Genomic DNA, 12575 nt, shown 5'->3' on the forward strand with positions numbered 1-12575 from the left:
TAATAGTATTAACGAGACAACTTGGCTGAGGTGAGTAATTTCAAGACAAGATTCACGTAGTCAGGAGTCAGGAGAGGTCACAGAACAGAAAATAAATGTGTTTTCAGTCTGGATTTGAAAATGTCAATGGAGCTTACCTCCCAGATGTGTAGTGAAAGGTCTATGGGTGAAGGCTCTACCACCAAAACAGTTTTTATTGAGCCGGGGAACAGTTTGGCATCCGGCATTAAGGAAAAACAAAGGACATAATGGAGTACAAGGGGAAATAAGGCTGGAAATACGTCTGATTTTGATCCAACGAGGCGTATTTGGGCTACGAAGATAGAAGAAGGCACTGATATACCTTTTTTAAATGTATGGGTCAAAGAAATTGTGCAGCTGGACCACCAAGCAACATTTCAGTGTTGTGTGGATTCAGATGCAGGAAGTTCCTACACATCCAGCGACAAACATGACTGGAGTTCAACCAGCTGGGAGAAATCATAAAAAATAAACTGAAGCTGAAGTTGCCTGTGGCGTGAACTGTTCCCAAACAGTTAAAAGCACATTACTGCATACATAAACTGCACAGATTAGGCGTATGTACTGCTTATTTAACTTTATGATTTGCTATGGTAGCCAGAGATGGCGTGTCTTTTTGATCATAATTACTGTCATGCATCCCCTCTCATGGGACACTGCGTACATGAATTAACATATAAGAAGAGGATAATTGTGTGAGCTGGTTGAAGATGTTAAGATCTAAAAACTGCTGGAAGACATACTTTAGTGTAAAGGACTTGGGATGAGGCTTTGAAACCCCCACAGTGTCCCAGTGACTGCACTGAGGTAACAGCCAACATGTTGCCCCCCTTTGAAAGCATCTTCTATCCCGACTGGAGCCTTCAACAATGCAGATCCATCTTTTTTAATTTGGCCTTTGCAACGACCCAAACTATAGAAATGAAATCACAGCCTTTAGGGAGAAGTACGCATTTAATATGAGGCTGATGATCCATACACTAATTTAAAGTCCAATCATGGGGGACGAAACAGAAGCAGCAGTATTTATATCAAATCTATAAACTCCATTAACGTAGTATTTTGAGCTCCAACAAACTTCACTGATGCTTTGCTGTAGAAAACCCCGACTTTCCTTTAATATACATTAACTCTACGCTGAGAGCCCCATTAATCAAAGTGATGAAAATGTCCTTTAATGCAGTTATCTCTCTCCTGATGCATTCATTCGAGCCACTCCGCGGGACACAGTCGGCTGTTCAGAGACGAGCAGAGGACAGAGGAGCAGCCAGCATCTGCTCTGATTTATTATTGTTTACAGGATGCCATCTATAATTAGTACAAGTGAATCGATGGCGTTACAGCACCGGCGTGACTCAATACCTTGTAACACGAGAGGCTGGATGAAGGGAAACTCAATCTGAAGAACAAAAGGTGTGACACAGAGCGAAAGAGAAAGAAAGAGGGAGAAGGGAGGGAAATAGAGATCGGCTGAGGAATGTTAGGTATCAGGTTCTGACTGTTTCTGCAGCCCTCTGCTGTTTTGTCAGCCTCTTATTACCCTCTGCCTCTTACACTGAAGACACAGGACTCACTGCCCAGCAATTTCCACCTATACACTTATTCGATCACGCCCTCACACCCCAATGAGGAACCTGCCTATTTGCTGCTAGAACCAGCAGCCAGCACACATGCCCTTACTGTCCCACCTGTGTTTCTGTTGTTGGTGTCAGAGTTAGTTAAGAGGCGACCTCTGATTCACAAGCTCGGTTGTTAACGACTGAACATTCCTCTTATGGGCCCTGAAACATCTGAGTGCATTCACACACCCAAATCCTTCACATACACACATACAGGACTGCAGCTTTAAGTGGATTTGTCCATGGCTGGGTTATGGTGAAACTGAAATGGGGGCAGTGGATCTGCTAAGCTTTTTATATCAGCACTGGTTTTCAGCTAACTGTAAATAACTGAGTGAACAAACCATAAAGAGTACACTGGCCCTGACATTTTAGTTGTTTTAGACTGAATAGTGTGTGGTCTGTCAGCCCGACCTGTTGTTGTGCACTGGTGTGAATGGAATATGCTGATAGAGCTGAACAAACCAGAACTGCAGCTCTGTGTGGGAACTTGGCAGGTAGGCGACGATGACACGTTTGGAAACACCATTAGATGAAGCTGCGCTGACAGAATCATGTATTGTTCATGTCGAAGGAAGGCGATGAGATGTAATCTATGACACCACCACAACACATTAAAGCTACCAGAACCTCAAGCTACACACTGAACATTAAACTTGTGAAACCATTTGTGAAAATGGACTGCATTACACTGTGCTAAGGCAGAACAAGTAAGATAACATCAGTGATGAAATGTAACTGAGTACATTTACTCAAATACTCTACTTGAGTACAGATTTGAGACACTTGTGCTCCACATTATTTATATTTCTTTATTTACTTTATACTTTCACTCCACTAGATTATGGTGATAATGTAACGACTTTGACTACATTTATTTGATAACTTTAGTTACTAGTTACTTTTCAAATTACATGTTGCAGCATAGCCAAAGTTGTGCATATTATATTATTTTATCAGCAACTGGATAAAAAAAAAATATGATTCCAATAATCAGAAAAATGCGGAATACTGGATATGAGTTACAACATGTAACTTTGATAACTAATTACATTTTTTGTTACTAAATGATTCCTGATACTTAAAGGTGCACTATGTAGTTTTAGGGAAGAAATCTTAATCAGAAGTTTATGCCCGAACAAACAAAATAAAAACACTCGTTGTTTTCAATAAACAGGCTGACCTTAAAGGACAACACAGTTTCACACTGTTTTACTGTTGTTTATATTTGGCGGACCCTGCCACCTTTATAGATTCAAACAGTGTTTTGGGGACCTTATTTTCCTCTGAGATTCAGTATTTTTTTCAGTTCTGTATTATTACGTTATTAATATTTATTAATTATTATTAATTCTGAGTTTGAATTTCTTCTCCAAAACTATGCGATGCCCCTTTAAATACATCTAATATCAGATACTTTGAGACTTTTACTTAAGCATTATTTTGTTGGTAACCTTCACTTCTACCAAAGTAATCGTTTTAACATGATATCTTTACTTTTACTCATGTATGACTTTGAGTACTTTTTACAACAGAACAGGTAAATCTCAGGACAGCAAACAGAAGTTTTATCTCCAGTTTAATAGCATACAGCATCCATTCATAAATACTTGTATACATTTTCTTTTTTCAAATATCGCTTAAAGTAGAGCATCACCCAAAAATAAACAAAGTAAACAATGCAGACGCGAAAACTTTGCCGAGCAAACCCAGGAAGAATTCCTACTTGTTAACAGAAACCAGAAGCAAAGTTTGAGGCAAATCAATATTTAACATCTGGACAGTCTTGGCATCTGTCTGAGCGACCTGTCTGGGGAAGTCAGGGAGTTCCCAGGGACTCTCAGATGGGCTCAATCTTGGCTAGCACGAAGTGAAAGTCATAGCACTGCACAGTCATATTTGTTCAAGTGTGCAGAGTTTGTAGTGACAATACTAATACACCAGATCAGAGTGAGGAGTCAGCAGGGTTTCATCCTGAAATTAAAAACTGTCATAAAAACAGCGTTTGACTGAAAGGGCAAGGTCTGTTAGCCACTATAAAACACTGTACTGAGGATCCTCTGATCTGCCTCCAGTTCTTTCTCCTGAGTATAAGAGTGAAGCTGGGGAGACGCAGCAGGAATGTGACACTACCCTGTAAATGAAGAGCTCTGTGAAAGGCACTCTGATCGTCCGGCAGCATTTTTGGAGTCCGATTGTCACTCAGAGACATGTCACAAGAGTTTCTCTGCCTTTCACTCACCCATGTAAGACAACGGGTTATCATTTTAGTAGTCTCCCATTGATTGTTATAAAATGAATAACATTTGATTTGGAGGGCTCCACATTCAAATAGAAAAAAAAAACACTTTCTTTGACTATAACAAACTAACAAAAGACATTAGGCACTTAAATATACTTTTGTTTACAGCACTTAATCAGAAAACATTCATCTCTACACGTGTCAAAAGCGTGGTACAAACAATACTGACTGGGGTGATAAATAAAAGTGCAATCCGTTTCAGAGCATGGAGAAAACTACCAGGGGAAAGAATACATAGGGCCTAACATCTCTAATAACATTAACCTCACTGGGTCCATGAAGGAAGACGTGCATGATGATCTTATGCAAGCAGCAGCGGGGCGCCCATGTTAGTCACAACGGACCCAACCCGCGCTCTGAATCCTAACAGAATTAGCTCCGAAATTTAATTTAAAGTCAAACTGTGAGTCACTTCTACTGGTTATTCGGTCTGGAATGTCCTGTGAGGGAGCTGAGTGGACAAGATGGAGTCTCGAGACACAAATGGACGACAGGGAAAAGGAAAAAAATGGAAGGAAGAAACTGCGCAGGCCGACAGTTGTGGGCTTGTTTAACCGAGATTACAAGGTCTGGTTGAGCCTGTCGAAACCAGGTTAATGTTTAAGCACCTGTGATATGCTAAGTACAAAACAAGAAGTCAGTAAAGGAACCTTGAACCCCCCTCCATCTCCTCCTCCTCCTCTTCTAAACCATACCACACTTAAAACAAACATTTCAACACAAAGGCCTGCTTGTCTGGATAGATTACTGCATGAGCACTCAACAAGTTAAAGGCAGCTATACTGGGCTACAATTAGACGTCAGCTACTTTAAAGGCAGAACATATTCTACAAACAGATACGATAAACCCCCAAAAAGGGAGTTAGTGGCTTTGTTTTTGACACTATACTGTGTTAACACATCACATCATTTATTGATGATATTGTGATGAAGGCTAAGCTTATTCGATGCAAGTCTAGGTGATGACATTCTCATCCATGTGCAGTTAAGGCTTAAGAGATAAATAACAATGCAGATACATTATATACACATTAAGACTTAAAATCACCTGCAGTATTTACACTGGTAAGATCTTCAGTAGTCATTTCATAGTTTCTAGTAGTCATACTTCATCTGACGTTACCGCTCGCTTTAAAAAACACCATCAAATATCACAATATACTGCATTACACTGATGGTACCAGTAAGACGCTGATAATATGTTTTAAGTTGATTGTCACACAGATTCACAGTGTGGAAGGATTCATGAGACAGCTCCTGTTCTCCATTTTCAGTGTTTGTTCATATATCACACTGAGTTTGCAGGTAGTGTCACCCTGGCTTGTGGGACAGATGTGTGCGTGGACGACTGTTGTTCAGGTGTGATGTCGGCGCCCAGAGCTGAGTCCGTGCTGGGCTGCTCCACGGGCTGCCGAGGAGGTGCTGGAGGTGGGAATGACGGCGACTGGAGGATGTCAGCGTAGCGCTGGCTGGGCTTGGTCTCCCTCTGAAGGACTTTCCTCAGCAGAGGTTTCAACAGCCCGATGGTCAACTGGCTGCTCTGGGAGTCCACGAAGGGTGCAGGGGATGAGGGAGATGTACTGGACATGGAGAAGGAGGATGAAGGTGGTGTGTTAGGAGAGGGGAGGTTTTTCAGCACTAAGTTGAGAATAGTGGTGACAGTCAGGTCCTCTGGGCACAGCACCCACAGCAGCTCCAGGTAGGGGTCCAGGTCTCTGTGCTGGGCCACCTCACACAGCAGAACAGTGAAAATCTCCTTGTTGAGCAGCGGACTCTGCTTGCAGAACTTCTGCGCCACCTGCATGACCCGCTCCCACTGCTGCTTGGCCATGAGGATCCTCAGAGCCTGGAGGATGGCGTTGGGCCGCCCGCTGACCAGCAGCAGCTCCACCTCCAAGTCCTGGTGCAGGTCTCTGTCCGGCCTCAGGCTGGACAAGACGCACAGGGCTCGTTTGTAGAGCGGCACGTTGTTCTCCCCGCCCTCCCCTCCTCGCCCGCTGGAGAAGCTCCAGGAGGAAGAGGCCAGGCTCAGGCCCAGGCCGGCTGAGCCCTGCTGCTCCTGGGCGAGCTCGAGGAACCTGGGCAACCAGCTTGGCTGGAAGTGGAAAACTGAGCGGCAGAGGAGCTCAAACACAGGCAGGGCAGCTGAGGGACAGGAGCTTGTAGGTTTGGCTTTGCAGTTGGTTATGTGATCGCCTTTGAGGCTGTGATTGTGTTTGGGCCTGCCGTTTGTGAGAGGGAGGGAGGCTGGGGCGCTGGCTGTCACAGCAGGACTGAGGACAGTTTTCCACACGTCTGGGGGAGCCCTGCTGGACAGAGAGCCCTCCCCGTTGTAGTGTAGCTGAAGGGCAGCCTGCACCGCCCTCCACATCTGGTGGGGGAAGAGGTTAAAGATGGAGTTGAGGTAAAGCAGAGACTCATTATCCAGCTCCGAGGATGACAGCAGCCTGGTGACCTCTTTCTCAACTAGATCTTCACACACCGCCTCCACCTCTTTCACGCTTCCCCTCACCAAACTCCCCTTCACCTCCTCCAGAGAGACCAGAGCCTTGAGCTCAGCCTCCAGAGATCCCATTAGCTTGTCCTGCCCCGCTATGCGACCGACTCCTCCATTCTGGGGTAGCTCTGCTCCTTTCTGCCACGACCCCACGTTGAGGTAGTTCCTGAGGATGGAGGCTAAAGAGATGGGAGCCTGGAACCTACCTCCTTTCTTCAGCGTGTCCACAGTGAGCTGGGTGCTGCTCAAGCTCCTCTGCTGGTAGTATTTACAGGCCTCCTCGAAGACAGCTTCGACCAGGAGGGCTCCAGGATGAAGACTCTCCACTGTACTTGTCTTAGAGCTGCGGTCTTTGGAGTCGGTGTCCTTGTTTACGACCACAAAAAGTCCAGTTTCTGAGAGCAGGTGAGGCGTGCATCTGTCAGCCCGGTTCATAAATAATAACCCCTCTTTCTTCAGCGTGATCTTCTCCAGCTCTCTTCCACAATTAACGTCGATCAAATGCAGGTTTTGCCCTACCAGCAGTGCCAGAGTGTCCTCATACATGCAGAGGCTAGTGTGCGCGCCACATTTTGGCAAGCAGTTGTCTGCCAGTTTGTACACCTGTCTCAGCATCCCCTCTTTCTCCAGAAGACACACCCAGCCCGTGCTGAGCAGCAGCAGCAGGCCTCCGCAGGCTGTAGGAGAGACGTTGTAGATCTCAGGCGGTTCAAGAGTCGATAAATATCCCAAACAGTCTGTCACCAACCGCTTAAAGTCAGACTCTTTGGCTGACAGCCTCTTCAGGGGAGTGTTCTTACATGTGGTGCTGACTGTGAAGGACTCGTGGTGAGGGGACCAGGAGAGGAAAAAACTAGAGATGCTCAACAGCGACTTTGCCTTCAAGTCAGGGAGGAGATGTACGTATTCACCTGAGCTGACCACAGTGAACTTAGGATTGTTGTGCAGGGCGATTTTCACTCCCCCCAAGCTGACAGCCCCCTCCTCAACCTCGAAGTCCCGTCTGCAGACACAGTATCTCAGCTTATTCCTGGTGGAGCTGAGGGCAGGGGAGCTCTCCGAGGCTGGCCTCTCCTCACACCAGATGATAAGATTGGAGCAGGCACAGACGGACACCACTCTTGCTCGGGGGCTGTTGCACAAGTCTGATGTCTGCAGGAGATGCCAGCCGGCCTTGCACTCCCGGAATTTCCAAAACTCAGCTTTTCCATCCTCATAAACCACAGCTACAGCTGCCGTGTCTCTGCTGCTGTTGTTATTGTGCTCCAAATATAAAATATCCACAACAGGCACGGTTCGTGTCGGACTCAAAACCAGTTTCTGCTGGTTCTGGGCCAGCTGGGGTCTTTCATACTTGTCAAAAGTCACAAGACTGACCTTAGGCTTGCGGAGGTTAACGTGGATGTGACGTCCATCTGGGCTCAGGCGAACACTTGAGAGACTGTTTTTAAGCTCGTTGTTGGTCAGTTTAAAGATCTCAGTCAGCTCTTTACCGCCTGTATAGTCCCCAAAATCTGACAGTTGCTCCAATACCAGCCGCGCCATAACTCGGAATAGCTTTGAATTAGCCTGCTAGCTTGTGTGGCACATAAATCTGACCTCAGGCTCCGGAGAGGCTAACCGAGAGGCATCCCGTTAGGTCCTACGAGAGGCTTCATCCCGTCCGCGCGGAAGGACACATCCTCCTGACAGCCTTCAGACCCGTTGACCCCATGTCGGTGGACGACGGCGGAGCTAAACTGTTAGCTGACAACAACAGCTCGAAAAGTTTCAGGACCAAACCGAGGAAGGCACTTTAGTCATTCCGATGCTATGAACGCTAGCACTGCCCTGACATCACGGGATTGTTAATTTCCGGATACCGAGGCTGTTTTGCATAAAGAGGCGGAGCTGGACGACGACACGCAGGCTAACAAAGATTGTGTAGAAGCAGAGAAGAAGAGCAACTCCAGCCGCACGTTGGTCTTCAGTCAGCAGTTCTGAAAAGCTGGTAAGGCTAGTTTGTAGTCAACAGAGTTAAAGATCTTGACATCTTTGCAGTGAAAATGAAAATAGTAACTTATCTGCAGAAGAAAATCTTTCTTTCTTTCTTTCTTTCTTTCTTTCTTTCTTTCTTTCTTTCTTTCTTTCCGTCTGTCTGTCTGTCTGTCTAGTGGAGTGCCAGCTTGCATGGTTTACAGGTCACTTAGCACACAGGTCATTTTTTTATGTTTAGCTCCTTAGAAAGCAGAAGAACTCCTTGTTTTTGTTCTCTATTTATATATGAATCACTTTACTATTTCTCTCTCTGGTTGTTGTGATTTGACTGCATGTTTACAGAAGTTTCTGTTCCTTGAAACTTCTTGTCCATCCAAAAATGCACACAGCTTTTGCACCAGTGTCTCTGCTTTGAAAACATGTTTATTGGCAAAATGGGGTCTAATGCAAACTTATCCCATGAGTTCATGAAGATGTTTTTGAGTCAGTTGTGTGCTTTTGTTTTGAAAAGCAACATTGAAATCATGCAGCGTAGCTTCTTCTGACAAGTCAGTCATTTGCCAATACATGTTTGCCATTCACATGTTTCCCACAATTGAAAAAAACAACAGAAAAATGTGCAATTCAATACTGGATCACAGTTTTAGCAGTTTTGGAAGTGTTTGTGAGTGCTAGAGTTAGACTGAACTGTTTTCAGATCCAGCTTCAGTATCTGACCAGGACCTCTGACCTTTCACCAGACAGTGCAAACAAAAAGAGCATGCCACATTAGGAATCAATAAAATTGCACCTTTTCTTTAAGTTCCTGGAGTTGTTGGAGGGTGACTGAAATGAAACCAAGCAAAAAACATGTGCAGTAATGTTGGCTATGAAACAGCCTGAAAGTCGCAGTAGGTGAGTCGAAAACAAAATCTAAAGATAAGCACAAATGAGGAACGTTGCTAATTTCCTCATCTGCTTTGACAGCACACTTTAAACCATCTTTTTAAAAAAACAAGCTCACACGGCGTAACTATGGAAACCAGCTTAGAAACAGAGAAGTCGTTCCAGTATATCCTTGTTCGCTTTGGCAAGAGGCTGTGAAAAGATGTGGCAGGTCAGTCACAGAGTTAATACCAACCTGAGAAAATGACTCACTCAAATCATCTTGCTTCACACCACGGATGAGTTTTCAGGAGGGTTGGTCTGGCTTAGATGAGCGTGTGGGGAAAAGCCTGTCAGGCGTCTCAGGGGCCAACTAACACGTGGAGAAGTAAAAGACAGTTTTATCTTTGATAGGAAAATGATATTTATTACAATGAGCGTGAAATGCTCAGTGGTGACTCACAGTGTAAGTGGACATCTGCCCACTGTAAAGGCCCTGGTAAACTTTCAACAACTGTCATGTCAGCCCACACTGTGAAGCTGTAAATGGCAGCGTGCTGACATTTACATGCACAATCTGTCATTCGGCTGGCAGTGGCACACACCAGTAAAGATTATATGCTGGATTTTATGTGACATTCCCTCAAACAGATCTGGGAAGTTGCCAATTCGATTAACTTTCCTTTGTAGAGCATATAACCGACTAACTGTTCGGCTTTCTTCGTGGGATCTCTCTTTTATCTGTTGTATACACCCAGAGTTGAATGAGGGCACCAATGATAAAGAGGAGTTTTCCTATGTGTAATAATACTAAATAAATTAGCGACGAGGCTTGTGATACCAATAACTTAAATTAAATCAAGGACAAAGTTCCGCTGTCTGTTCGTCTGCCTCATAATGATCCATGGCACAAACTTCCTGCTGACACATCATGTTTTTCTTTTACAGTTTGACAAATGAAAGACAAATGTACGCTTTCTTCACCGTTCTCCAAAGTTTAGATCACTGGATCAGTGAAAACAAGTAATTTTTTGCTGGTGGCTGTCATGTTTGTGAGTTCACATTGTATCCAGGAGGAGGCAGTATTGATCTTCAATCAATGCATGTGGGGGCTTCCAGAGATCAACGTCCAAACAAAACTGATAAAAACATCTGAGAGGGGATCACTAGGGTAGAGGTGTTTCCTGTTTCTGGTACGCTGAGCATGCACATGCATTGGATTCTACTCTAAAGCACTACAAACAACACGCACTGTTATTTATCAGTGAATATCACATGGCGATCCGGACCCAGCATCACAAGGCTGCTGTCTTCTCTAACTCACAGATAACTAAACTCGTCCATTAGGTCTTGTGCCTTTCATTGTTTCTGTTTTACCTAACTGTCTCTGGACGGTTCAAGCTGCCCATTAAATCTCACAGTCACCCTCTGTTGGCGGATGTCGGTGCTCACTAAGAGTGGGTTGAATACTGTCACAGCACATTTTCCTACGTTGAAGGATCCAAAGCTGCATGTAAAGCCCCCTTTTTCTTAGATTCAGGCTTCCTGGCTGAAATTGGCGTTTGTATTGCCTTGTTTTAATCTTGCTAGTTCTTTTAAACCTGACCTCTCTGAACAATCCCTTGAATGAGCTTCTCTTTCAAAGCTGCTGCTTTTCTTGCTTTCAGCTCTCTTATATTAATGTGGGCTGTCAGTATTGTTGTGCCTGAACACAGGCAGGCAGGTTACCAAATCACATATTTGTGTGCGTCCATTTCCCATTATGTCTCTGTGCCATTGCTGATAAAGTATACGGATGCAGTATGCTATTCAAACGGCAGATTCAAGCCCGCCGCCTCCAGACAGGCTTGCCTCGGACAGAAAACACCCTCTGTTAGGGAGTGTGTTTAGTCTGCTGCGCCTGCAGACAGGAAGATAAAGTGCTTGTCTGGAGACGAGAGGGGGTTGGAGACAGGGGAGATTTCCTTTTTGAGTTATATGGTAAAGAAAACCAACGGCTGGGAGATTTTGCAGCTCAGGGTGAAGAAGATGGGTAGGCTGTCAGCTTTGCGTCCCCTCAGGAAAGAATTATTTTAATTTGAGCGCAATTTAGAAGAAAGGAAATCTCTACGTGCCAGTGTGACAAAAGAAGGATACCCCTCCGTCTTGGGGTTTGAGTGAGATGCTACTTCTCTGTATCCGTGTGTCAAATGAAAGTTGCAGCTCCTGTCAGCCTCCTGTCTCCTGCGAGAACAGCCACATATTACTGTCAGTCGGCTCGAGCTGACGTGTGCAGCTTCTCTCTCACCATCATCCCTTTGCTTCTGGAAGTCACTTCACTGGAGCATTTTGTCTTGAGCTTCAAGGGTCTTTCTTCAGCTCTCCTCTGTGCTGACTTGCAGTACAGCACTGTGGGAGGTGAAGTCATCCATCATTCTTTTTGTCCCACACAAGGAAAAGATCAGACCTGGAGTGAAGGAATATGGAGATCAGTAATAACGTTGCTCAATATTACTGACGTCGTTATTTCATTTTAATAATTTCATCATATTGCATCAAAAATTGGGATCATGTTCTTGAATTTTCTGTTTTAATCTCTTAGAGTGGCGCCGTTTTAAAACTAGACACAGTTAAATTGACAGATCTTCAATATCTTTGTGCTGCACAGAAAAAACGACAGCGACAAATTGAACATTTTGCCAAGCAACTCCAGTTAAATAAAGCAAACAATCTGAAAAGTTAATTACCACACTGCTCTTCAGAAATCTAGCGAGAACTGTTTATCGCCTGGATTCTAAATGGTTGAGTACTCCAATGGCCTCATAGTCACATTTGTTTCTCTGCAGAGCTTCATTTCTGACACTGATGGAGTCCTTTAAGTGGTGAATAATTTTCAGCGACGTTGTACTCTGACATCCAAGCGCATTTATATCAGCGTCTCTACAACATCGACTGCGTAATGAATGTGTACGAGCACATGGAGTGGCAATACATGATAGGCTGCTGGAGTACAGAGAGGAGAGACGATGCGGAGAGAGAAGGAGGAAGCTTAGTGCTTCATTAGGAAGACAAACAGACTCGTGGCTAAATGAGCTGTGACTGACTGTATCTTCAGCTGAGATGACTGAACAATAACAGGCTGAATGAGACAGCCATTTTGGAAATGTTTCCGCCGTTAAATTGGCATAATGAAGAAAGTTGATGTTTGACAACAGAAAAGATGAAGTGGCACCAGTTCACTTTTCTTCAGTTCCAATCCGACTCTAATACATGAATGTGGATATCTGCCGGGGCTGTGTTAAACCACAGCACTTGT

General features: G+C 44.5%; 1 protein-coding gene across 1 annotated transcript; it reads right to left on the reverse strand.

Annotated features, from left to right (window-relative positions):
* Nucleotides 1–3202: 3202 nt before the first annotated feature.
* On the reverse strand, nucleotides 3203–8392 carry hps6 (HPS6 biogenesis of lysosomal organelles complex 2 subunit 3). The gene has a single exon (XM_084375544.1). The coding sequence runs from the start codon at nucleotides 7982–7984 to the stop codon at nucleotides 5231–5233; it is 2754 nt and encodes a 917-aa protein (XP_084231670.1). The 5' UTR covers nucleotides 7985–8392; the 3' UTR covers nucleotides 3203–5230.
* Nucleotides 8393–12575: the final 4183 nt, after the last annotated feature.

The sequence above is a fragment of the Pagrus pagrus genome, assembly GCF_965226575.1.
Source record: "Pagrus pagrus genome assembly, chromosome: 15".
NCBI classification, from domain to species: Eukaryota; Metazoa; Chordata; class Actinopteri; order Spariformes; family Sparidae; genus Pagrus; species Pagrus pagrus.